Here is a 26,666-nt window from a genome sequence, read left to right on the forward strand (position 1 = left end):
TTCTTAGGCGAGTTGATGCTTTTAGTTGAACTGAGGAGCTTCTAAGCCGAAGTTTCTCAGGCAGCTGCAAAGCATCTTGTCGTTAATTTGCCACGAGGCTGGGAAGAGTCCTTCTCTCACTTTCCAAGTGTTGCTGTTCATGACTTTGGCTGCTTCGTTGACTGCAGCTAGTTTGATGGCTTTCTGATGGTCTCTCTCTGTCTCTACAGAGTTGATTCTTACTGTTTTAAAAACAGACAACAAGCATGGCTGACTCACCCATCTGACCTGTTGGCAAAGTCCTTTCCCAAAGAAGGTTGGGTGGTCAGGTGAATAAGCATGCCGGGTCGGATTCTCTGACCTCGCCCACAGCTGGGATTTTCCAGTCCCGTTGCAGTGAATGGAGCAAGGCTAGGCAGCTGGAATGCTGTAGTCCTTTTGTTGACGGTCCATCCTTAAGCGAAGCAGTGTGGGAATTTCCTGGCTGCCTGCGAATGTCTGTATTTAATTTGGTATTTGTTTGGAGTTTTGGAGCTATCTGGAGCCGTTACTGCCAAAGGTCATGTGGTTTGCAGCGGCCATTTTAACAGTCTGATTTTCTTCAAAACGTTGACTGAAAATTCATAATGTACGGGAGCATGGCAATATCATTAACATGCTCAGGTCAGGCCCTCCGAGACGTTCTGGAATGAATGTTGTTAGAATTCCCTGATCTTGACAGTGTCCCAGGAGGTTTTCCTGATGTGTTTCAGAGGTTGTCTTCAGCAGTCAGTGAACATTAATTGGTGACCATCTGTTCAGTCATTCTTGAAATCCACAAGAATGTCTTGTTTACTGTGAAACAGCTGGTCGCCGTGAGGCGGGAGCATTGGGACAAGTGCCAGGGTGCATCTTAAACAGCAAGCAGAAGCTTAAAGAGCCTCTGGGTGGCGCTTCCTTTACAGGCTTCAACTCCTTTTACCAAAATGCCAATTCGCGCTAAACTGGTGTCTCTGCTCAAGCCCATAGTTTGGCCACCTTGAAGGACCGTTGGTGCCTTGAAGGTGTTGCCAAAATTAACCCCTTGTCCGCCCAGTGTGTGGTGTTTTTGCCAAAACCACATCGGTATATTATTGCCTCAATCTGACCAGTGGTTGCAGTTGAATATCTGACAGCAGATGGCAGCAAAGTGAAAAGAAGACTAGCAAAGCTAGTTATTAACACTGATGACGAGTTGGGGGGAATCGCTGACTCGAAAGCAATATGACATTAAAGCCATATAGTTCCTCATCATCTGAGAATGAAGCAGAGGAAGAAATGTTAGTTTAATAGCACAGGTGTCCTGTTGTGCAAATCCTTCTCAACATCCAGTGAGGGAAGTCCGTACACCAGTAGTTTACTAACAAAACCTGCAAGATTCCATTTTCATTCTTTATCTGTCAGTTCTACTTCTCACTGTAACCTATTTTATCTGAAAAAAAACACACAAAGGTACACTTTGAAAACGCTTGTGTACTCTGTCATGTTTGTGCAGTCTTTTAGTGTCCGTGTACTGCTTTGTAATTGTCAGTCTTTAAAAGTTTTTTAAAAGTTTATTAATTTATTCGTCACAAGTAGGTTTACATTAACACTGCAATGAGGTTACTGTGAAAATCCCCTAGTCGCCACACTCCGGCACCTGTTCGGGTACACTGAGGGAGAATTTAACATGGCCAATGCACCTAACCAGCACGTCTTTCAGACTGTGGGAGGAAACCGGAGCACCTGGAGGAAACCCATGCAGACACGGGTAGAATGTGCAGACTCCACACAGTGACCTAAGCCAGGAATCGAACCCGGGTCCTTGGCATTGAGAGGCAGTAGTGCTAACCATTGTGTCACCGTGCCGTCATAGAAGCAATGTTAATATTTCCCCTGAAGCCTCTTGGACTGTGTGATCACTTTCCTTCAGGAGATGTGCAGCATGGGGTATGTGTATTGTTTCAGTGCTTCTGTTTGCCCAGGAAACAATAGTGGCAGAATTTGAACTGAGAAGATAGTTGTTTTGTTGGGTTTATTGAAGTCTCAATACAGATAAGTGTGAGGTGTTGCATTTTCGAAACTCAAATCAAGGTAGGACTTTAACAGTGAATGGTAGGACCTTAGGGAGTATCATGGAATAGAGGGTGCACAGTTCTCTAAAGGTGGAGTCACAGCTAGATAGGGCAGTGAAGAAGGCTTTTGGCATGCCGGCCTTCATCAGTCAGGGCATTGAGTATAGAAGTTGGGAAGTTATGTTGCAGCTGTACAGGACATTGATGAGGCAGCACCTGGAGTATTGTGTTCAGTTTTAGTTGCCTTGCCATAGGAAAGATGTTATTAAACTGAAGAGAGTGCAGAAGAGATTTACAAGGATGTTGCCAGGACTCGAGGGACTGAATTATAGGGAGAGATTGGATAGTCTAGGACTTTTTTCTTTGGAGCATAGGAGACTCAATGGGGTGATCTTATAGAGGTGTATAAGATCATGAGAGGCATGGATAGGGTGAATGCACTGTCTTTTTCCCAGCGTTGGGGAATCGAGAACTAGAGGGCATAGGTTTAAGTTAAGAGGGGAAAGAATTAATGGGAACCTGAGGAGCAACCTTTTTACACAAAGGGTGATACGTTTGTGGAATGAGCTGCCAGAGGAAGTGGTTGAGGCAGGGACATTGACAACATTGAAAAGGTATTTGGACAGATACATGGATAGGAAAGGTTTAGAGGGATGTGGGCCAAATGCAGGCAAGTGGGGTTAGCTTTGATGGGCAATTTGGTCGGCATGGACCAGTTTGGGCCGAAGGGCCTGTCTCCGTGTCGTTGATTCTATGAACTGATAGAGTTTTATAATTCAGTCCAAACTGGCTGATTGTTTCATTATTTATTTTGATCTGCTCTCTCCTCCCCCCACCCCCAAACACATGGCGAGTTTTATCAGTTTTGCCTCAAAACTGCCAACTGAAGGAAGGTTTGAACAGGTAACAAAGTACAGACATCAGTACAATAGCCTCACTAATAACGTCATGAGCTGTGGTTTCTGACCTATTTGAGGTCTAGGCTGCTTGAGACTGGTGACTGGACATAGTGAGAGATATGAGATCTTACACTGGCAGAGTAGACTAACATTCCACTGATATCTTGCTGTGTGAGCTCTGTGATCTTGCTGTGTGAGCTCTGTGATCTGTTGTATAGACATGGGAACATTTGATTATGATGACAGCAAGATTAGCAGGTAATAAAATATCATTGCTGATCGTAACCCACCGAAAATCAGTGGGGATGATTTTCTGTGACACACACACACACACACCCCCACCCCTGGTGTGACCAAGGCAGTACTATCTTGAAAATTGAGGCACTGAATTCACCACCATGTCTCCTGATTGCATGGTGTTTCTGTTTATTTATTCGTCACACGTAGGCTTACATTAACACTGCAATGAAGTTACTGTGAAAATCCCCTAGTTGCCACACTCTGACGCCTGTTCGGGTAGACTGAGGGAGAATTTAGCTTGGCCAATGCATCTAACCAGCACCTCTTTCAGACTGTGGGAGGAAACTGGAAAACCCGGAGGAAACCCACACAGACACGAGGAGAACGTGCAGACTCGGCACAGTGACCCAAGCCGGGAATCGAACCTGGGTCCCTGGTGCTGTGAGGCAACAGTGCTAACCATCATGCTGCATCCTGACTTGTCATTAAAATGATTGGCTCGCCTGCTCTCCTGTTATGGGTGGTACCAGGTAGATTAGGAGCTGCCCATGTTTGCAGACTCCGGGTGTCAGTGAGCAGAGTCTTCTGAGCAGGAAATCATTGCTGCTGACCCAGTGAGAATCTTTTCACTTGCTGCCAGCCCAGCAGTGCCTCCTCTTGTGAACTGTCTGCTGACCTCCTTAACATCCACTCCACTGCATGAAGGAGCTTCCCATTCCCCTCCAACCCTCCACTAATCATCCAGAACAATCTGCCTATTGTCACATGTTACAAGGAGAAACATTAGCATGTGGACTCTCAACGGGCAGCCAAAATGGAATGAGATACCTGGACTGAAAGAGCAAGAAGCTAGATAGATTAGTGGAAGGCATGTGGAAAGAAGTGAAATAAACATTGTTCTTTTCATTGTTTCTTGTCAAGTAATGGCATTCTTGTTAAAGACAAAGTCATGCTGGCGTAAAGGAAGAACATTCCTTTATATGTCAATTACATATAAACTAACATTTAGTTTGAACTAACATTGTTTATGTGTCCCCAGCAGGACAAAGATAAGCTCTTACAATATATTAGACTCCTTCCCCACTTACATATACCATTTTGCATTTTAATATACAAGTTCCCAGAAAATAACATGATTAAATCAATGACAACAATGTCTGAAATGTAAAAGGTTGGATTGCTGATGTGTTTTTACTATATTCAAAACTAATATGTATAAATTACCAGAATAATTGACATATAAAAGAATGTTCTTCCTTTACGCCAGCATGTCTTTGTCTTTAACAAGAATGCCATTACTTGACAAGAAACAATGAAAAGAACAATGTTTATTTCACTTCTTTCCACATGCCTTCCACTAACCTATCTAGCTTCTTGCTCTTTCAGTCCAAGTATCTCATTCCATTTTAATTATCTTGACTCTCCTCTGTGTGTCGACTTTGACTACCATTTCCACTTAAAGGTTGGGGCTATGACTTGGTTTGTCTTAATCGAAGTCCCTGACATACTTTGCTCTATCGGGGGATTCTGTGCTACCAGCAAACTTTCACTCTCTTTCTGACTGTCACCCTTTTCTTTTGGACTATAGGAAGTTTATCATGTTCTCCTTATGTCTTTATCAGATTTCCCCTTCAAGCCAATGGTCTACATGACACTGGGATCTCTCTCACTAGATATGTGAATGCACCTACGATTTTCGCAACAACTCCAGTCACATACTTCTCCTTATCCCATGACTAATTGACTCAGCTCCCTGAATTTCATGCCTCAGGTATCATGACTCACCTTTGTCTTGCCTTTCTCTCACTTTGTTATTGACACCAGGCTGAAGCAAGCTAAACCCTGAAGTAGGAGCATGTTTAAACTCTAGCATTTTAAACTGAAGGGAGGCAGTGGCGTAGTGGTATTGCTGCTGGACCAGTAATCTAGAGACCCAGGGAAATGCTCTGGGGACCCGGGTTCAAATCCCACCATGGCAGATGGTGAAATTTGAATTCAACAAAAATCTGGAATTAATGATGACCGTGAAACCATTGTCGATTATCATAAAAACCCACCTGTTTCACTAATATCCTTTCGGGAAGGAAATCAGCCGTCCTTACCTGGTCTGGCCATAATGTGATGCCAGACCCACAGCAATGTGGTTGTCTCTTAAATGCCCTCTGAAATGGTCTAGCAAACGACTCAGTTCAAGAGCAATTAGGGAAGGGCCCACACCTCTGAATGAGTAAAAAAATGAAGTTGAACAACTGTAGACTGTATCCTGTAAGAGAATGGAAAATTGTGTCATGTGTCAGAGAGAACATGGAAGTAAGTGTCTAGCTTGTCACGTAGCAAATACATCCACAACAATCACACTTCTTTCTGAGCACTATTCAATGCGAGGTGATGTGGTGGTATTAGTGTATTTGATTCCATTCTTACTCAGTATTTCAAACGCTTCTGATTTGTGGACCATTATAAGACAACAACATCTCTGACAATCCATAAATTGCAACCTTTCGAAACCTCTTGGGGTATTGGGCATAGACTCTTCATTTATCCATTTACTATAGTTATCGATCAAATCCAGGTACTCTTTCTCCATCCACTTCAAATAAATTGACATGTACTCATTCTCATTATTTCCTTGTGTTTGACCACAAAACGATACAGACTACCCCTGTGTGCCCTTGATGGAGTTCCTCTAACAATATCTCTCCATTCCTTGGTGGATTAATGACTCTTGAACACAATGCAAGGATGCAACCTTGCTCTACACAATTCCTTTCTACATGTAAAACCCTCCTGCAATTTCTAACCAACACACTCATTTAAGATGGTCATTTATATCATCATTGAGAAATTTACTGTTCTTGCAAGTTTCTTCACTAAATTCTCTGGTAAATACCACCATTTGTGAAGTGATTCACAGGTAACTCAGTGGCTAGAAATGAAACCTTCATGGGAAATCTCAAAAGAACATCCACGTTTGCACGATCTGCTGACTTGCGTTATTTAATATCATACTGATGGACCATCAAGATCCATGCCCATCCCTGTAGTTGTACTGTCACAAGGGACAGTGCTCCCTCCTTTGAACCAAATATGATTGTAATGGCTTGCTGCTCAATTAATAAAGTGAACTTCCTACAGCACCAGTAATTGTGGAACTTTAGACCCCATATATGATCATTAATGACTCTTCACAACTTGAGTGATTTTGGTCTCATTTTACTAAAGTGCATTAAGCACCGACCTCCATGGTGTGAGATGACACCACACCTATCCACTGTGGTGAGGCTTTGCACACTCAAACCCAGTAGCCTCTTGGCATCACTGGTCAGTACTTTATTCACTCTTAAATCCTTTCAGATACCCAAAAGGCCACCCCCAAACTATTCCATTCTGGAGCAGTTGATATATTTGTATGAACTAAATTGGGGTTGAGTTTAGAACAATGCACAACAATCCCTATGAATGTTCGCGGTTATTTGTTTTCTGGTCTCTTTGCTTTCAAAATCCCCTTAACCATCTCCTGCACTCGGGGGGGATAAATCTGTTTGTGACTCATGTGTAAGTTACACTCGACACTAGGAAGCAACACTTGTGTTTTTAAGCATTGATGCCATACTCTTGAAGTAGGGCTTTGTTCAACCTTACGGGGCAGCACAGTGGTTAGCACTGCTGCCTCACGGCGCCAGGGACCTGTGTTTGATTCCTGGCTTGGGTCACTGTCTGTGGAGTCTGCACTTTCTCTCCGTGTCTGCGTGGGTTTCTTCCGGGTGCTCCGGTTTCCTCCTACAGACCAAAGATATGTAGGTTAGGTGGATTGGCCATGCTAAATTGTCCCCGAGTGTCAGGGGGACTAGCTAGGGTAAATGCATGGAGTTATGGGTATGGGACCTGGGTGGGATTGTGGTTGGTGCAGGCTCGATGGGCCGAATGGCTTCCTTCTGCACTGTAGGATTCTATGATTCTTACCACATGCCCTTTCTCCGTCTTGCTGCTCATTGGAATGTCATCTAAGAAACTGTGTTCTCCTTTCATCCCACTGAGTACCTGATCCATGATGCTCTGGAACACTGGGCGCATCAGACATCCCAAATGGTAACCCCTTCTATTGGTAAAAGGCTATGTATTTATGAATGGGTAACTGTTCCTTGCTTTTACTTCTATTTACTGTTTGCGTATAATCTTCATAAATGTGAATGGACCCCTTTGCTTTTTGAACTACCACAATGGTATAACCCATTCACTGCTCTTGATGGCCCATCATTTCTAGTCTATTCAGCTCTTTACTTACTGCTTCTAACTGTGCCTAAGCACTTCTCTAGCTTTGCATAATGTTGGTTTTGCATTATTCTTTACCTTGACTTTGGTCTTTTTAGGCCTAATTTTATTATTTGTTGCTTCTTACTCAATGACCACCTTAGTGTGCTCTCAGTACATCCACGATGCCAGATTACTAATTACTCTTAATCGTTACTGCAAATAATTTGGCCCAGTTTAAACTTAACTTCACAAACCAATTCCTTCCCATCCGAGAGACTTTGGTCCCTCCTACTACCAATGGCAAGTAATAAGATGCACCCTGCATACTCCACCCTAACATTAACTTGACGAAAGCTGGAATGCTGTTATTGGAACGTGAGTTAGGGGCTGCTTGTACTCTCCTGAGATATTAGACGTGGTTGCAATAGTATCAACAATGAGAGTAAATAGTGAATTTCTGACTTTGATTTTTGTGGGTGCTGGGATTAGAACTCCAATCCCAGCACTCTCTTCTTCCATGTAGTGTTTTCCTTGCTTCATGGTGGGGTCCAGCTCTTTGACCATCCTGTGCGATAGCATCAGCTTCTTCTTCCTTATCTAGGCACATTCAAGTATTTCCAGACCCCTGAACTAACTTTAGGTCTACCTCAGCCTGGTGTAAAGATGTGACCTGGAGCTTTACTGTTTCCTCTACTCTAGCATGACAGACGTCTCCATTTTGACTGGAAATGGGGGCAATTAAATAGTTGGTGCTCATGTGTTAATGTAGCACCTCAATTTCTGAGACAGTGAACTTGGCAGCTCAGGCCTGGATCTTGCTGAGCTCCAGTGGACTTCCCTGCTGCCTTAAGGAGGCTTCCCTGCAGGCGAAGAACTGCCTTGCAGTTTGCAATAACCTTGTCTTGCCATTCCATGGCTGTGACCTCATCACAAGTTTCCATCCAACTCAGCTTATTGCTTTTTTTCCCTCAAAAGCTTGACCTGCATTTTATTGTTCTGGGGTAAAGCATTCCAAAGATTCACAACTCTCTGAAATCCTTCCTCAAATCCATCATAAATGATCACCCCGTTATTCTGTGACACTCCCCTGGTGATGGGGGAAAGTGGCTTGCTGCAGGTTCATACACCGGCAACAGAGTTTTGGACAACCTCAAGTTTACAGACTGCAGAATGTTTGATTTGATTTATTGTTGTCACATGTATTGGTATACAGTGAAAAGTGTTGTTTCTTGTGCACTATACAGACAAAGGATATCATACATAGAGAAGGAAAGCAGAGGGTGCAGAATGTAGTGTTACAGTCATAGCTAGGGTTCAGAGAAAGATCAATGAGGTGGGTCCATTCAAAAGTCTGGTGGCAGCAGGGAAGAAGCTGTTCTTGAGTCGGTTGGTACATGACCTCAGACTTTTGTATCTTTTTCTCGACAGAAGAAGGTGGAAGAGAGAAGGTCCAGGGGGTGGGGTCTTTGACTATGCTGGCTGCTTTTCCGAGGCAGAGGGAAGCGTAGACAGTGTCAATGGATGGGAGGCTGGTTTGCGTGATGAATTGGGCTACATTCACGACTCTTTGTAGTTTCTTGCAGTCTTGGACAGAGCAGGAGCCATACCAAGCTGTGATACAACCAGAAAGAATGCTTTCTGTGGTGTATCTGTAGAAGTTGGTGAGAGTTGTGGCAGACATATCAAATTTCCTTTGTTTCCTGAGAAATTAGAGGCATTGGTGGGCTTTCTTAACTATAGTATCGGCATGGGGGGACCAGGACAGGTTGCAGATGATCTGGACACCTAAAAACTTGAAACCCTCGACCATGCCAACCATGAGTGCATTGGAGTGGTCGAGCCTCGAGTTAGGCTCCACAGAGAACCAAAGAAATTGGGTAGCAGGTTCCATGTTGATGATTGGAAAAGGTTCTTTAGCCAGCATTCAGCTCCTCATTAACATAGTCAAGGGACAGCACAGTGGTTAGCACTGCTGTCTCTCAGCGTCAGGATCCAGGTTCAATTCCGGCCTCGGGTCACTGTCTGTATGGAGTCTGCACATTCTCCCCATGTCTGTGTGGGTTTCCTCCGGGTGCTCCGGTTTCCTCGCACAATCCAAAGATGAGCAGGTTAGGTTGATTGGCCATAATAAATTGCCCCCTTATTGTCAGAGGGATCAGGAGGGTAAATATGTGGGGTTAGGACAGTATCTGAGTGGAAGTATTGTCGGTACAGGCTCAATGGGCTAAATGGCCTCCTTCTGCACTATAGATTCTATGAACTAATTCCTGTTGGAGCTGGTAGCCTGAGTACCAAGAAAAAAATCGCGTTTGCGATATAGCATCACCCATAATTCAGACAGAGGTTCCACATGATGGGTCGTGCCCTGAAATTTTTTTGCCACTCATTCCTATCCTGCAAATTGCCACAATGAGGACCAATGTCTGTGCACTGTACTTATCTGCTAGCATAGGAAAAGTTAAATACAGGCAAGCAGCTCGATTTCAGTTTTGGTGTTTTCCGAGTTTTAAGGTTTTGTCTTTTGTCAAGTTGAAACCCCAAGTAAATGGAAGATTGATTGCAGTAACCGCCATCGTACTAGCCCAGCGATGAAAGAACACTCCACCCAACAGACCATCATGAATCAGACCATGACAGTAGAACTTGGGTTGGAGCCAAAGTCTAGCAGCAAGTGTGTTTGTAACGCAGCTTTAGGACATTAGGCCAGCAGATAGCGTCTCACCCTCAAAACTTCTTTGTTTCTCCAGGAGTAGAATTCAGGTGCTTACCACTTAGAACAACAAAAATACACAATGCACAGAATAGCGTCATTCCAAAATACCATATCTCCCACAGTCAGATACATCTCTATCCTGCCAGCTAACTTCAAGTTTTCAAAAAATAAAATCTTTAATTTTAACCTAAAAAGAAGTAGATGATGGTGGGCATGGTCGAAGTATATGCGTTGTAGATTTATCATTCTAGAAACTGTATCAACTTTCAACCTAATAAGCCACCCACCCATCATTCGTCATCTGACTGGGACTTTTCCATTGAATGAAATTGCCACTTCAAGTTCTAATACTTATCCACCAAAATGATTATACACTCACTCTTCGAGATGCTTACAGGAACATTACCTTGAAGTTAACTGTTATATGTTGAGAAATTACTTGTTGTGGAAATAATTTATTTGAGATAGGCTGAGCAGCTTTGTTGTGTACATTACTGATATAAAGTTTCACTGGTAATGACATATTGTCCAGCATGTGTTAAAGCAACAAACTCCAAGTGAAGTGACCTTGGTCTTTGTGAACATAGTCCAGTCCATCACGCAAACCAGCCTCCCATCCATTGACTCTGTCTGCACTTTGATTTGATTTCTTATTGCCACATGTATTAGTATACAATGAAAAGTATTGTTCCTTGCGCGCTGTACAGAAAAGCATACTGTTCATAGAGAAGGAAAGAATGTAGTGTTACAGTCATAGCTAGGGTGTAGAGAAAGATCAACTTAATGCGAGGCAAGTCCATTCAAAAGTCTGATGGCAGCAGGGAAGAAGTTGTTCTTGAGCCGGTTGGTACATGATCTCAGACTTTTGTATCTTTTTCCCGATGGAAGAAGCTGGAAGAGAGAATGTCCGGGGTGCGTGGGGTCCTTGATTATGCTGGCTGCTTTTCCGAGCCAGCGGGAAGTTTAGAGAGAGTCAATGGATGGGAGGCTGGTTTGCGTGATGGATTGGGCTACGTTCACAACGTTTCGTAGTTTCCTATGGTCTTGGGCAGATCAGGAGCCACAGCAAGCTGTAATGCAGCCAGAAAGAATGCTTTCTATGGTGCATCTGTAAGGGTTGGTGAGAGTCGCAGCAGACATGCCAAATTCCCTTAATCTTCTGAGAAAGTAGAGGCGTTGGTGAGCTTTCTTAACTATAGTGTCAGCATGGGGGGACCAGGAAAGGTTGTTGGTGATCTGGACACCTAAAAGCTTGAAGCTTCTGACTGTTTCAACTTGGTCCCCGTTGATGCAGACAGGGGCATGTTCTCCTTTACACTTCCTGAAGTCGATGACAATCTCCTTCGTTTTGTTGACATTGAGGGAGAGATTATTGTCGTCGTACCAATTCGTCAGATTCTCTATCTTATTCCTGTACTCTAACTCGTCATTGTTTGAGATCCGACTCACTATGGTGGTGTCATCAGCAAACCTGAACTTCCCGCTGCCTCGGAAAAGCATAATCAAAAAAGATACAAAAGTCTGAGGTCATGTACCAACCGACTCAAGAACAGCTTCTTCTTTGCTGCCATCAGACTTTTGAATGGACGTACTTCATATGAAGTTGATCTTTCTTCTCACCCTATCTATAACTGCTACACTATATTCTGCAGCGTCTCCTTTCCTTCTCCCCTATGTACTCTATGTACGGTATGCTTTGTCTGTATATCATGTAAGAAACAATAGTTTTTACTGTGTCCCAATACATGTGACAATAATAAATCAAATCAAAAATACCTATTGCAAAACCAATAACAACCATTATTTCAGCAGCTAATACATGGAATGCAATCCTTCACATGACTTGAGCCATCATTATCAATTCAGATATTTCACACAATAAGGATCCCAAGTGACCTGTGCTGTATCCTGCCACTGTTAATGGAGATTCAAGCCTATGTCACATCATGAAATACATGATTGTTTAGTTACAGCCACATCTGTCATTACTGTTTGTCAAATGGTTACAGTAATCTTTTTTTCCCAAATCAGTAACACACATTGGGGATTGAAATGGATAACCCCAAAAATGGGTGCCAGGATCGTGATGCGTAATCCCAGTGCTCGCTGTTTGAAATGTAGGAAGTGTTTTGGGCCTCTTTTCACAGATGTTTAGAATTTGGAGGAAATGAATTTTGTTCCCATACTTTATGGAACGATGGGCGTGAAAAGAGAAAGTCAGAAAGTGAGATGTCTGTGAAATTCATGTGAGAGGTGAGCCAGCTGTGGGAACTTGACATTTCTGCTCAGCTCCTAGTCTTATTTCTCATTATTTCCAATCATTCTTTTAAAATAATTACCAATGTGCTTCAAGACTGTGTAAAATGCATAAACTGGGCAGCACAGTGGTTAGCACTGCTGCCTCACAGCGCCAGGGACCCGGGTTCAATTCCGGCCTTGGGTGACTGTCTATGTGGAGTTTGTTATTCCAAAGATGTGTGGGTTAGGTGGATTGGCCATGCTAAATTGCCTTTTAGTGTCGGGGATTAGCAGGGTAAATGCATGGATTACAGGGATAGGGTTTGGGTGGGATTGTTGTCCATGCAGGCTCGATGGGCTGAATGGCAGCCTCCTGCACTGTATGGGTTCTAAATTATGCACCGTTTGGTTGTTGCCTGGGATGGAGCGTTTGAGCTATAAGCAGAGGCTGGATAGGCTTGGATTGTTTTCTTTAGAGCAGGGAAGGCTAAGGGGGCGGGGGGGGGGGTAGAGAACGTGATTGAGGTGTATCAGATTATGAGAGGTATGGACAGGATGAGTAGGGAGCAGCGGTTCCCCTTTGTTTGAGGGATCAATCACGAGGGAGCATAGTTTTAGGGTGACGGGCGGGAGATTCAGAGGGTGGTGGGAATGTGGAATGCACTGCCTGGCAAGGTAGTAGAGACCAGAAACCCTACAACCTTTAAAAAGTATTTGGATGAGGACTTGAGATATCATAACATTCAAAGATATGGGACAAGTGCAGGAAAATGGGATTAGCGCGACTTTAACGGTAGTTATTGTCAATGTAAACTCGATGGGCTGAAGGGCCTTTTCTGTGCTGTGAGACTCTATGGCTTTATTTGATAAAAAGATTTTGGCAAAACACGCTCATGTTATTGTTTAAAGAATAAAAGGAAGAAGAATTTGAATTGATAAGGACCTGATTTTAACTCCATGTAAATGGACATGGTTTGCTGAAGTTAAAATATCATTCATCATGCCTCACAGAGCTTCACGTTCAGTCAATAATCTTTTAAGCTCAGTCGTAAATGAACATAACAAGTGTCTTTGGGGTCAGTTTTCACATTCAGCATTTCATCTCTTAGGTTTTAATAGGCATTGAATATAAATTGTTTCAGATAGAAGAAGGAAGCAGAGCTGTCAAAGAAAATTAAAATCATTCAGGATAAGCAGTTAACAAACTGCACAAGGTGCATGTCTACAGTGCAATACTATTGCTTTGAATAGCTTGCTTTTGAACATGCCCGGGCATGTCTACTTGGAGCAACTGTACCAATGTACAGCTGTTAAGCCATCAAATGGCTGCCTCGGGTGGATCCTGGAGCAAATGCCTCGGACTGACTGTTTTGTGGTGTAAGACTATAGCTGGGCTCATTGCATGTGGCAAATTCTCAGTGGATCCTAATTCAGCCCCCAATATTCCTTCAGAAGATTCAGGGTCGAATTCTGGCCTGTTCGGTGGGTAGTGGGGTGGCGGGGGATGTGCGGGGTGGCGGGGGATGTGCGGGGTGGCGGGGGATGTGCGGGGTGGCGGGGGATGTGCGGGGTGGCGGGGGAGTGAAAATATGGCAGGTGGCCCAGAAATCGCTTTGGCACTGACAGGGCTGAGTGTGGGGCAAAAGCGAGTGCAGAGGGCCGAGGGCATCCAGGTCGAGGGAGGGGGAGGGGCAGAGGAGGGGGGGTGTAGGGGGGTGGGCAGAGGGAAGAAGGTAGTGCTGTGGGTGGGAGGGTGTGGAGATTGCTAATGGCTATCACCCTTCCCTTACTGTTTGCCCAACCCCCGATTCCCACTCTGCAATCCCAATCCCACCATCACACCCCTGAGGCCACAATTGCTGCATTACTGGTTGCTGTCACTGCCTCCCTGATGGCAATGCTGAGCGATGCGCAGCTGCCATCCTATTATTTGCTGGCAGAACTCAGGCTGCAGGGGAGGGGGATTCCTGCTCCCAGAGGAGAGGAGGGGAGGGGGATTTCTGCTCCCGGGGGGAGGAGGGGAGGGGGATTCCTGCTCCCGGAGGGGAGGGGGATTCCTGCTCCCGGAGGGGAGGAGAGGAGGGGGATTCCTGCTCCCGGAGGGGAGGGGGATTTCTGCTCCCGGAGGGGAGGGGGACTTTTGCTGTCAGAGTCCTTGACCCCACAGAAGGCCTGTCGCAGCCCAGAGTAGTGCCTGAGAGATGCTCAATGTGGCGGGCCTTCACGAAAGGTGGTGATGCTGGTCTGTCGTTTGCTCTGTTGCCGACCAGTGAGAGAGACCTCCCCCACCCCCCAACACCATCATCGGCATTAAGTTCCGCCCAATCTCTTCAATTTCAGTGAGGAAACTTTGATCTGCATCAAAGAACGTCACTTCAGGAAAACTCCCATAGCTGGTGTTGCCGCTGTGTTTTCGCGAGGGACTGAAGCTACACCTGATTACGTGCCAGATATTTGTGTTTGTGTTGGTTGCACAGATTCACTTTGGGAGAAACCAGTTTGCTTTGTTTTATCTTGCCTGGCTCGGGGAAGACACAAGTGTCGAAGCCACACTCTCTTCAGTGAAGCATCAGGATTGGTCTGATCTGCAAGACCAGAGACTCCTAGTAATTAACTATGAAACTGAGAGCCAGTGAACAAGCATGTTCTCATTCTCACAGAAGAAATCTCCGGGACGTTTAAGTGAAATTGGATAAATAGTTTCACAGTCTCCAGCCTTGTATCCCTCAAAGGGGAAACAGTTTCTCTCATCTCACTAGATTTCAGTTTTGTTTGTGAAGGGTATGCTGTAAGAAGGGGACCTGATGTATTTACTGAGAAATATATCTCCCTCTGGTGTGACGACTGATTTTTTTGTTGGGAGATTTTCAAAAGGAGTAGTCACATCCCCGTAAAAGTCGAACCATTTGGCTTCACCAACGTTTAACTTCAAATCATCTCTTTTTACCCGCATTTGTAAACCATTATGTGGAAAATGTTCATTCTGTTCTCTCTGCCTTCAGTTGTTTACTGAAGAATTGCTTACAGTAATGGAGGGTTGTGGGAGTTTGCAATGATGTCGGAATTTTTAGATCTAATTCCATTCCTCCTCTACAAGCGTATTTTAAAATAACCCTTTCTTGTGCTCAACTTGCAAACATTTTGAAATATTTTTGTATTATTCCTGAACAACAGTTAGTAACGATCATTGTAACACATTTCTCATGAGTAAATTTAACAAATTATTTGCGGTCAAATGAATTTATGGCAAACAGCCAACATCGGCCTGACAGGAGCAAATTACTTTTTCCAAGTAGTTCGCCCCTTCTGTTGGGATGCTTGCTCACTATTTTGGGAAGGCCTGCAACATGTCTGAGGCACCCAGGCGCAGCGAGGCAGTTCAAAGGTAGAAGGGAGCCTGTGCCTAGCTTGTAAGGCAGATTATTAGGCTCCTGAAGAATCAAGATGATGGAGGATCATCCCGCAGTCTGACTGCAGCACCACAGCAGTGCCCCATTTGCACATCACAGATCACAGATTCCTACAGTGCAGAAGGAGGCCATTTGACCCTTCGAGTCTGCACCGACCACAATCCCACCCAGCCCTATCCCCATAACTCTACCCTGCTAATCCCCTGACACTAGGGTCAATTTAGAATGGCCAATCCACCTGACCTGCAAATCTTTGGCGTGCGGGAGGAAACCGGATCACCCGGAGGAGACCCATGCAGACACGGGGAGAATGTGCAAACTCCACACAGACAGTGACCCAAAGCCAAGAATTGAACCCAGGTTCCTGGCTCTGTGAGGCAGCAGTGCTAATCACTGTGCCGCCCAACTGTGCCACATGTGCTTTGCGCACACACTGATGGCAAGATGACCATTACATAGGAAAAACCCACCCACTGTCCTGCTTGCTTTGTTGTAGTGCATGGTGACTGTCCATGATGCAAGATTGCCCAGGGAGTCGAGGCAGCGAGCAGGCTCTGGGCAATTGGCACTTCCTGAGCAATGTTGTCCAAGCTCAGAGATTGGGGCTTCAACAGCTGGCAAAGAGCACCATTTCCGCCACAGAAAATAATCAAATGGGATGCCTTTTTTTACAACAGAAAATGCTAGGAGAACCCGGCAGGTCTGGTAGCAACTGTGCAAGGAGAAAATCGAGTTAATGTTTCAAGTCTTGTATGATTCTTCGTCGAGCTGTGAAGAAGTCACGCAGACTTGAAACATTAACACAGACCTGCTGTGTTTTTCCAACATTTTCTGTTTTTGTTTCCGATTCCAGCCACCGCTTTATTTTGGAGCTGATTTTTCTGTCCGGTGGTGTGCTATTCTGTGATAGCCGAGTTTACAGTAAAGTTCTCGTTTTTTTAATGCCTGCATCCAAAGATGTGCAGGTTGGGTGGATTGACCATGCTAAATTGTCCCGTAGTGCCCCATTATGTGCAGGTTGGATGGATTGGCCACACTAAATCATCCCTTAGTGCCCCAAGATGTGTAGATTAGGGGAATTAGTGGGGTAAAAATATGGGACTACAGGAATAGGGCCTGGGTAAGGTGCTCCGTTGGAAGGTCAGTTCAGATCCAATGGGCCGAATGACCTTCTGGAATTCTTTGATACTACTCCAGCAGGTGCTCCCCAGACAGAAAATGGGAAGATTTTTTTTATGGGACAGGAGAAGCATCGAACTCCCCACTTCCCCCCTCCATCCAAGTTAGAGACCCCGAGTTAAATATTTTAATGTTGCTCCTCTGTGTTTTGGGCCCACCTGCTGCTCACTGGAAGTTGTGTCTAACTCTAAAGATTGAGTGAATGCTGGTAGCACGGCCCGTGCCAGGTATCGATGGTAAAGCCGACACACACTGGAAATCTCCGACCTCGGAGGCGGCAGAGATTCTCCAGTCCCGCTGCAGTGAATGGAGATTTAGCTGAGCGCCAAATTCTCCATTCTCACTGGCAGTAGGAACGGGGCGTGAACGAGTTGGGAGAATCCCAGCCTTTATTGGGATAAATGTACTTGTTGCTAAATGTGAAGGAAGCACACTTTCGTGATTCAAGATGACAGCTTGTTCAATGATCAATAAGGACATTAGCAGTTTGTGCATTGTTTTAGAATTGGTTAACCAGTTTGTCAACTTAAGTCTTACTTTTTTTGGCTCCAATATAGTAACATGTTGAGAAAAGTTTTTACGTCTGTTCAAGTGTATTGTTTGTTGCAATGAATGAGTTAAATCTATGATTCCTCCTATTTTCTCCTTAAATGTGTCTATCTTTCCTCCTTTTTGCTTCACTTTGGCTTTCCTGCCAACAGAAGGGTACGGTTTGAAAGAATTAACACAATGCCCATAAAAGGTCACAGAGCTGGTAGGAGGCCACCGAAAAGGCACCAGTCTTTCTCTGCCAGATCCTTGCTGAGGTATCTGCAATGTTTGTGCTTGATGTGTAAGCATGTGTGCAGCAGCACTAATGTAGTCAAGCTGTGTGTACAAGTCAACAGCATTTCATATCTTGTGATTTTATGCACAGGACAGTTTGGCAAAATTAATTCCTTCTCTAACTTATGCACGAGGTCTGCGATATTTATCACCACTCTCTCTTTAAATGGCCACAGCCTACATCCCAGCCTGCACACTAGGACGGCAAGGTGATTAGTACTGGTGCCTCACAATGTCACAGACCCGGGTTCAATTCTCGGATTGGGTCACTATCTGCGTAGCGTCTGCACGTTCTCCCCGTGTCTGCGTGGGTTTCCTCCAGGTGTTCCGCTTTCCTCCCACAGTCCGAAAGATGTGCTGGTTAGGTGCATTGGCCATGCTAAATTCTCCCTCAGTGTACCCAAACAGGCACCAGAGTGTGGCGACTAGGGGATTTTCACAGTAACTGCATTGCAGTGTTAATGTAAGCCGACTTGCGACACTAATAAATAAATAACTTGAAGGCAATGTGTCCAGTTGTGGCAGCCGCTGTGCTCTGTTCAACTGCATAAATGTGTGAAGGATGATCTAATCTAACTTTAACATTTTTTAACTGTGCAAAAATGATGGGGTGAGGAATGCACGTAAGCTAATCTAACGTAAGCTGCAACTTTTCATGCAAATCTGAACTGAAAATCTGTATCGTTTGCTAATGATATCCTCAAAAAGCACAAGATTCATTGAAAGGCATGCAGTAACGTAGATGGTCTTGAAGCAGCGCATTTGGATTTGAAATAGTTAATAGATATGTGGCCGTTTGAAGCATTATTGAATGGTAATGCCATGTTTGAGGTTTTTGATGGTTTTGCAGCTTTGCATGTGGCGCACATTTTTATTTTTGCTTTTGGAAGGCCTGGTTGCTTTTAGACCTTGAATAAACATGATTGAACATGCAGCTGTGGAATAGGATCCCGGTAGTTACACAGTAGTTCAAATCCAGCAGATAAACCGTTAAGGAACTTTACTCGGAAGGGGGGAAAAAAATGACCCAAACTCCCTGCCTTTTGTTTAATTATATTTGCATATTGTTAATCAGTTGGCTGCATGTGGGGATGAACTTTCTGACACCTGGGCTTGAAAGCATGAATGCATTGGTTAAGTGGCCCTTTGTTTTTACCACAAGAATTTGTGGCATGCAAGTTAGAAAGGAACCCACGTGACTTGGCAGGAGGGCCTTCCCTCTTTTCACATATGTTTTGCTATCTCTAAACCAAAAGAGGCCAGTTCTTTCATAGCTGCCGCCCTCACACGTCATCTGCAGTCACTCTTGTGTCTGGTTCAAGAATCGCCCCTGAACAACCGGACTACAGAGCGGCAGAACTCAAACCAAGGATATTCGAACTGGAAATCAGCTGCATAAAATACATGTGAATTGATGCAAAGTCCCGTTGTGGGGGTAGAACCGGATGACTTGAGACGTTTTAGCGAAACCGAACAGTAAAATAAGAACTTGGGCAAGTCATGACATCTTTAGTGATCTGGCATGTCATACCTAACACTGAGCAGGTACTGTAATCTCCATCTGCTTACACTCTGCTGATTTTAAAAAGTCAGCTTTTCCACTAAGTGTGGAAACACCAAATACTTCACCGTCTGTGGCATTCCGGTTTAAGTGTGTGTTCTTGTTTGCATTCTGTATGTCCTTATACCAGCTCATTTTTGTTTGTTATATCATGAATGGGTGATAGTGCTATTTTAATTGCTAGTTTAATGACAGAATGGATCTTTTGACTCAATATACAGCCTGAATTCTCACTCCAGCAGCAGGGGCTGACACTGGGCTAGGACCAGCAGGGGCTAATGCTGGGACCAGCAGCAGGGGCTGACGCTGTGCTGGGACCAGCAGCAGGGGCTGACGCTGGGCTGGGACCAGGAGCAGGGGCTGACGCTGGGCTGGGACCAGGAGCAGGGGCTGACGCTGGGCTGGGACCAGGAGCAGCAGGGGCTGACGCTGGGCTGGGACCAGCAGCGGCTGGGGCTGGGCTGGGACCAGCTGGGGCTGAGTTGGGACCAGCAGGGGCTGGGCTGGGACCGGCTGGGGCTGGGCTGGGACCAGCAGCGGCTGGGGCTGGGACCGGGACCAGCAGCGGCTGGGGCTGGGACCGGGACCAGCTGGGGCTGGGACCGGGACCGGCAGCGGCTGGGACCGGGACCGGCAGCGGCTGGGGCGGGGGCTGGGACTGGGACCAGCAGCGGCCGGGGCTGGGTGTCTTTCTAACTAATGGCTGTTTAAGCATTGCACGGTGGCACAGTGGTTAGCACTGCTGCCTCACAGCGCCAGGTTCCCGGGTTCAATTCCGGCCTCGGGTCACTGTGTGGAGTTTGCACATTCTCCCCGTGTCTGCGTGGGTTTCCTCCCACAGTCCAAAGATATGAGTGTTAGGTTGATTGGCCACGCTAAATTGACCCCTTAGTGTCCCTGGATATGTAAATGGTGGTGGGGGTTGTAATGAGCATTGGCAAACCCTTAACTGATCATTGAATCATCGAATCCCAACAGTGCAGAAGGAGGCCATTCAGCCCATCGAGTCTGCACCAAGCACAATTGCAAAGTAACTTTGCCTTAAAGATACTTGACACTTAAAGGAATGCTTTGAAACTTTGAATTTTGAAATGACGATTGGGAGGTTTTTCTTCTGCCAATTTTAGTTTCTGAGGACGATGGGATTCTGTTTGGGTAAAGTTCTCCCTGTGCCAGGTGCCATCCAATAGCTCACCAGGTGGCCATTATTCATTTGGCAACCGGTTAGGCTGCGGGAAGTTTCACAGCGGAGACTCCCAGCCTGCTTCCCTGATCAACGGACAGCCTCATGCCAGAAACCCTTGATCAGGAGCAAAGCTCCTGTCTGATTTTTCCACCCCTTTTTCCCAGGGTGGAAGGGCCAATTACCAGGGGGATAAAAGCAAATTACTGCGGATGCTGGAATCTGAAAGCAAAAGAGAAAATGCTGGAAAATCTCAGCAGGTCTGGCAGCATCTGTAAGGAGAGAAAAGAGCTGACGTTTCGAGTCCAGATGACCCTTTGTCAAAGCTCAGGGGGCATAGGTTTAAGGTGCGAAGGGCAAGGTTTAAAGGAGATGTACGAGGCATTTTTTTTACACGAGGGTGGTGGGTGCCTGGAACTCATTTCCGAGGGAGGTAGTGGAAGCAGATACGATAGTGAGTTTTAAGGGGCATCTTGACAAGTACATGAATAGGATGGGAATAGAGGGATATGGTCTCCGGAAGGGTAGGGGTTTTTAGTTCAGTTTGGCAGCAAGGTTGGTGCAGGCTTGGCGGGCCGAAGGGCCTGTTCCTGTGCTGTAATTTTCTTTGTTCTTGTTCTTGCTCAGGGACACTGAGGTGAACAGAGTCGGCGGTTGAAACGGGAACACCCTCTGAGTCTGTGGTTCAGTTTGTCACGGGCTAAAACTTTCGTGCGGTTGCTATACAATTTTAATGTCATTATTAGGATAACAAGGTTTCATTGTTGTGTTTACCTGTCTGATTTTAATAGCATGAAGACCGAATTGCCCCTCTTTTGTGTGTTTAATTCAAAGTGCACTCATTCACAGCTCACCTGAGCTGTGTTTATACTTACCAATTGTTTCTAGTTGAAGCGGATGTTCAGGTGTTCACCCCGGTGACATGACAGGGCAGGTGTTTGCGCCTCAGGGCAGTACAGGAATAGCTGCCTGCTCACAGTTCAATGGCTGAGTTGCATTCTTCAAGTTTCAGATGTCAGAACTTCCACAATGTTGAGGGAACAAGATTTTTGCCAGGCAGCAGTGTAAACAGTACAGTGCTGGCATGTACAGGTGAGCTGATATCTCAGTCCATCTGTGCCCAGAATGAAGTCGCGCTACCATATCTAGCACCTTGTTAATGTATGAGCCAGGATTCTCCGACTGCATTCACCCCGCCAGCGAGAATGGAGAATTTGGCGCTCAGCCAAAATCCATTCGCTGCAGCGGGACTGGAGAATCCCAGCCACGGGCAAGGGCGGAGAATTCCGGCCATTATTTTGCAGGATACGGCTCGGCCAGCATTTATTGCCCACCCCTTATTGCCCTTGAGAAGGTGATGGTGAGCTGCCACCTGGAACCGCTGGAGTCACAGTCCTGTTGGGGAAGGAGTTCCAGGATTTTTACCCGGCGACAGTGAAAGAATGGCGAGATATTTCCAAGTCAGGATGGCGTGTGATTTGGTGTGTGGGGGGGATCTGCAGGTGGTGGTTGTTGCTTTTTGTAGGATTTTGTTTCTGGCATTACAAGAACAACCTCCTGAGGAAACTATCTGATGGGGGCACTAGGACCACCTCAGTCACATTGCCATGTTACTGGAGTTTGGCTGTTCTGAGTTGCTGCATTGTATTATAAATGTAGCATTAATCTCAAATTGCTGTTGTTAAAGGAAGATTTCTGCTCTCTCTCTCTCTCTCCCCCCCCCCCGCTGCTCCCTCACATAACTCTTCTCTCTCTTACCATTGCTGGCCCACATATAGGCTGTCGGGTGACCCTAGTCCTCCAGTACCTCACTCAAGTAGCTCACACGTTCATCACAATGTGAGCCTAATGTTGCCACCTTTTCAGCTACAGAGTACACCACAGCCTGCCTCCATCTAATCAGCACGCACCGTTTTCACCAGAGATGTCTGGATAATGTTAGAAATAAGAATGCTGTCTGACTTATTTTCGAATATATTTCTGCCCACTCCCGAGCTTGGGGATGAGAGAGTCAATTTGCACCCCGTCCCCGTCCCCAATCCAATCCAAGATTGCGGCTCTAACAACACAGAATAGGAATTGTATCTGTGAGCTCTCTGTAGCGCCCCGTAGGGTACAGTGACTACTATGCCACCATTTATTGAGTAATCACATTAGATACATTGAGTACAACATTATATTGTCTTTTTTAAAACCCAGTGGTTAACTAAAATGGAGAGTACTCTTCCAGTAGGAATATAGGAGCAGGAATAGGCCATTCAGCCCATCAAGCCTGCTCCACCATTCCATTGGATCATGGCTGATCGTCTACTTCATCAGCACTTTCCCGTGCTATCCCTATATCCCTCAATATCGTCAGCATCCAGAAATCTGCCTTGAACATGCTGAATGACTGAACCTTCACGGCTCTGCAAAGATTCCCCACCCTCTGAGTGATGAAATTCCTCCTCCTCGCCATTGTAAATGACCTGCCCAATATTCCAAGACTGTGTCCCCAGTCCCAGTCTCACCAGCCAAGGCAGACATCCTATCCACATCTCCCCTGTCAAACCCTACAAGAATTTGATAAGTTTCAGTGCGATCACCTCTCAATCTTCAAATCTCTAGAGAATACAGGGTCACTTTCCTCAATATCTCCCCCACAATCCCTCCCCCCTCCCCCGCCCAAGGTTTAGTCTTGTGATCCTCTGTTGCACTCCCCCTAGAAAAAATATAACCTTAAAGAGACCAGCTCGCCGCGCCGCTCGATCAGCATGGCGAGCCGGGAAGATAGCGGGCAAGGATACAAACCCCATTTGTGTCTATCTGCTATCCTCGCAGCCGTGCTTTGCCAGCCAGATTGGCTTTCACCCAGAAAGGGTGGGAAGCCGATTAGCGAGAGTTAAAAAGACTTGGTCCCGCACGGCATCTTCCGGCCTCCTGGAATCTTCTGGTGAAAATTATTACTGGTCTCCACCAGGGCTCTGCAAGGATGGAATGCAGTGGTGGGGGGTTTTTTTTGGGGGGGAGGGGGGGGGAGAATGTGTGAAGAAGTGGGGCATCGGGGATTTGTGTTGGTTTGGGGGGAAAACATGCTGCCGATGATTGTGGGAAGGAAGGAGGGGGGAGTGGCAGGAGGTTTCCCTGCTTTACCATTAGATCAGGGGATCCTGCGCAATGGTGCCCTGAGCAGTCGACAGCCACTTCCTTAGGCTCTGCTTCCCACCCTCCCTACTGGCGCAAATCTCCCAGCTATCAGAAAGACTGAATGTGGGTAGATTGCAATGCCAAATCCACCCAAAAAACTGGTGTGGACCACTCCCATTTTCAGACTTCTTTCAAACTTAGAATTTTCTGGGGAGGAGATAGCTTTCCTCGTCCCACCTCCCCCTCACCCCCTCAATCCCCACCACCACCATTCACCAAACTGTGCAGAATTCTACAGATGCAGTCTCACCAAGTTTCCATCCATACTTAAATCCCCATGCGATGAAGGCCAAGATACCATTTGCCATCCTGGTTGCCTGCTTCACTTGCATGCCAACTATCAGTGACTTTTTAGCAAGGACACCCAGATCCCTGTGTGCATCAATACTTCCCAAACACACATGCCGTTTCAGAAATGCTGTGCCTTTCTGTTTCTTTCTTCCAAAGTGGTTCACGTCAAATAACAAAAGAACAAAGAACAATGCAGCACAGGAACAGGCCCTTCGGCCCTCCAAGCCCGCGCCGCTCCCTGGTCCAAACTAGACCATTCTTTTGTATCCCTCCATTCCCACTCCGTTCATGTGGCTATCCAGATAAGTCTTAAACGTTCCCAGTGTGTCTGCCTCCACTACCTTGCCCAGCAGCGCATTCCAGGCCCCCACCACCCTCTGCGTAAAATACGTCCTTCTGATATCCATGTTATACCTCCCCCCCACCCCCCCCTCACCTTGAACCTATGACCCCTCGTGAACGTCACCACCGACCTGGGAAAAAGCTTCCCACCGTTCACCCTATCTATGCCTTTCATAATTTTATATACCTCTATTAGGTCACCCCTCATCCTCATTCTTTCCAGTGAGAACAACCCCAGTTTACCCAATCTCTCCTCATAACTAAGCCCTTCCATACCAGGCAACATCCTGGTAAACCTCCTCTGCACTCTCTCTAAAGCCTCCACGTCCTTCTGGTAGTGTGGCGACCAGAACTGGGCGCAGTATTCCAAATGTGGCCGAACCAACGTTCTATACAACTGCAACATCAGACCCCAACTTTTATACTCTATGCCCCGTCCTACAAAGGCAAGCATGCCATATGCCTTATTCACTACCTTCTCCACCTGTGACGTCACCTTCAAGGATCTGTGGACTTTCACACCCAGGTCCCTCTGCGTATCTGCACCCTTTATGGTTCTGCCATTTATCGTATAGCTCCCCCCTACGTTAGTTCTACCAAAATCCATCACCTCGCATTTATCTGGATTGAACTCCATCTGCCATTTCTTTGCCCAAATTTCCAGCCTATCTATATCCTTCTGTAGCCTCTGACAATGTTCCTCACTATCTGCAAGTCCAGCCATTTTCGTGTCGTCCGCAAAACTTACTGATCACCCCAGTTACACCTTCTTCCAGATTGTTTATATAAATCACAAACAGCAGAGGTCCCAATACAGAGCCCTGCGGAACACCACTAGTCATAGGCATCCAGCCGGAAAAAGACCCTTCCACTACCACCCTCTGTCTTCTGTGACCAAGCCAGTTCTCCACCCATCTAGCCACCTCCCCCTTTATCCCATGAGATCCAACCTTTTGCGCCAACCTACCATGAGGGACTTTGTCAAACGCTTTACTAAAGTCCATATAGACGACATCCACGGCCCTTCCCTCGTCAACCATTCTAGTCACTTCTTCAAAAGATTCCACCAGGTTAGTGAGGCATGACCTCCCTCTCACAAAACCATGCTGACTATCGTCAATGAGTTTATTCCTTTCTAAATGCGCTTACATCCTATCTCTAAGAATCTTCTCCAACAACTTCCCTACCATGGACGTCAAGCTCACTGGCCTATAACTTCCCGGGTTATCCTTCCTACCCTTCTTAAATAACGGGACCACATTAGTTATCCTCCAATCCTCTGGGACCTCACCTGTGTCCAGTGACGAGACAAAGATTTGCGTCAGAGGCCCAGCGATTTCATCTCTCGTCTCCCTGAGCAGCCTTGGATAGATTCCATCAGGCCCTGGGGATTTGTCAGTCTTTATATTCCCTAAAAAACCTAACACTTCCTCCCTTGTAATGGAGATTTTCTCTAACGGGTCAACACTCCCCTCCGAGACACTCCCAGTTAACACATCCCTCTCCTTTGTGAATACCGACGCAAAGTATTCATTAAGGATCTCCCCTACTTCTTTGGGCTCTGAACATAATTTTGTCCCTGAGAGGTCAGATTTTTTCCCTGACAACCCTTTTGTTCCTATCATATGAATAAAATGCCTTGGGATTCTCCTTAATCCTGTCTGCCAAAGACATTTCGTGACCCCTTTTTGCCCTTCTAATTCCTCGTTTGAGTTCTTTCCGACTTTCTCTGTATTCCTCCAGAGCTCCCTCCGTTTTTAGCTGCCTGGACCTAACCTACACCACTCTTTTCTTTTTGAGCAATCCCTCAATTTCATACTTCATACTTGTGCCAATGATTTTCATGCTTTAAATGGTCATAATTAGGTCAAAATTAAAGTTCATACCATGTTGTATATGTTGGGAAATATATAAGGTGCATGAACAATTTTACAACATTTCACCATCATCATATAGCTCTGTGAACATAGAATCATAGAATCCCTGCAGTGCAGAAAGAGGCCATTAGGCCCATTGAGCCAGCACCAACAATAATCCCATCAGACCCTATCCCTGTAACCCCATGTATTTACCCTAGCTAGCTCCACTGACAGTAATTGGCAATTTAGCATGATAAATCCACCTAACCTGCACAGCTTTGGAGTATAGGAGGAAACTGGAGCACCCGGAGGAAACCCCCACAGACATGGGGAGCATGCAGACTCCACACAGACAGTGACCCAAGGCCGGATTTGAACCCAGGTCCCTGGCGCTGTGAGAGAACAGTGCTAACCACTGTGCCACCGGGCTGCCCA

The 26,666-nt window shown here is 45.9% G+C and overlaps 1 protein-coding gene across 17 annotated transcripts in view; it reads left to right on the top strand.

Annotated features, from left to right (window-relative positions):
• The window catches only part of LOC144510532 (inactive rhomboid protein 1-like), a 369,670-nt gene that overhangs the window by 233,644 nt on the left and 109,360 nt on the right, over positions 1-26,666 (top strand). Inside the window, exon 1 of one of the 17 annotated variants that reach the window (XM_078240041.1) lies at positions 17,692-17,790. The exons of 15 other annotated variants lie outside the window; for them this stretch is intronic. In XM_078240041.1, coding sequence (XP_078096167.1) covers positions 17,714-17,790 — 77 coding nt within the window. In that variant the 5' untranslated portion in view covers positions 17,692-17,713. Of the gene's footprint in view, positions 1-17,691; positions 17,791-19,089; positions 19,355-26,666 lie in introns of those variants that run through there. One more of the 17 variants, XM_078240042.1, reaches the window with a different exon arrangement.

This window comes from Mustelus asterias, chromosome 23 (assembly GCF_964213995.1).
Source record: "Mustelus asterias chromosome 23, sMusAst1.hap1.1, whole genome shotgun sequence".
Lineage (NCBI taxonomy): Eukaryota > Metazoa > Chordata > Chondrichthyes > Carcharhiniformes > Triakidae > Mustelus > Mustelus asterias.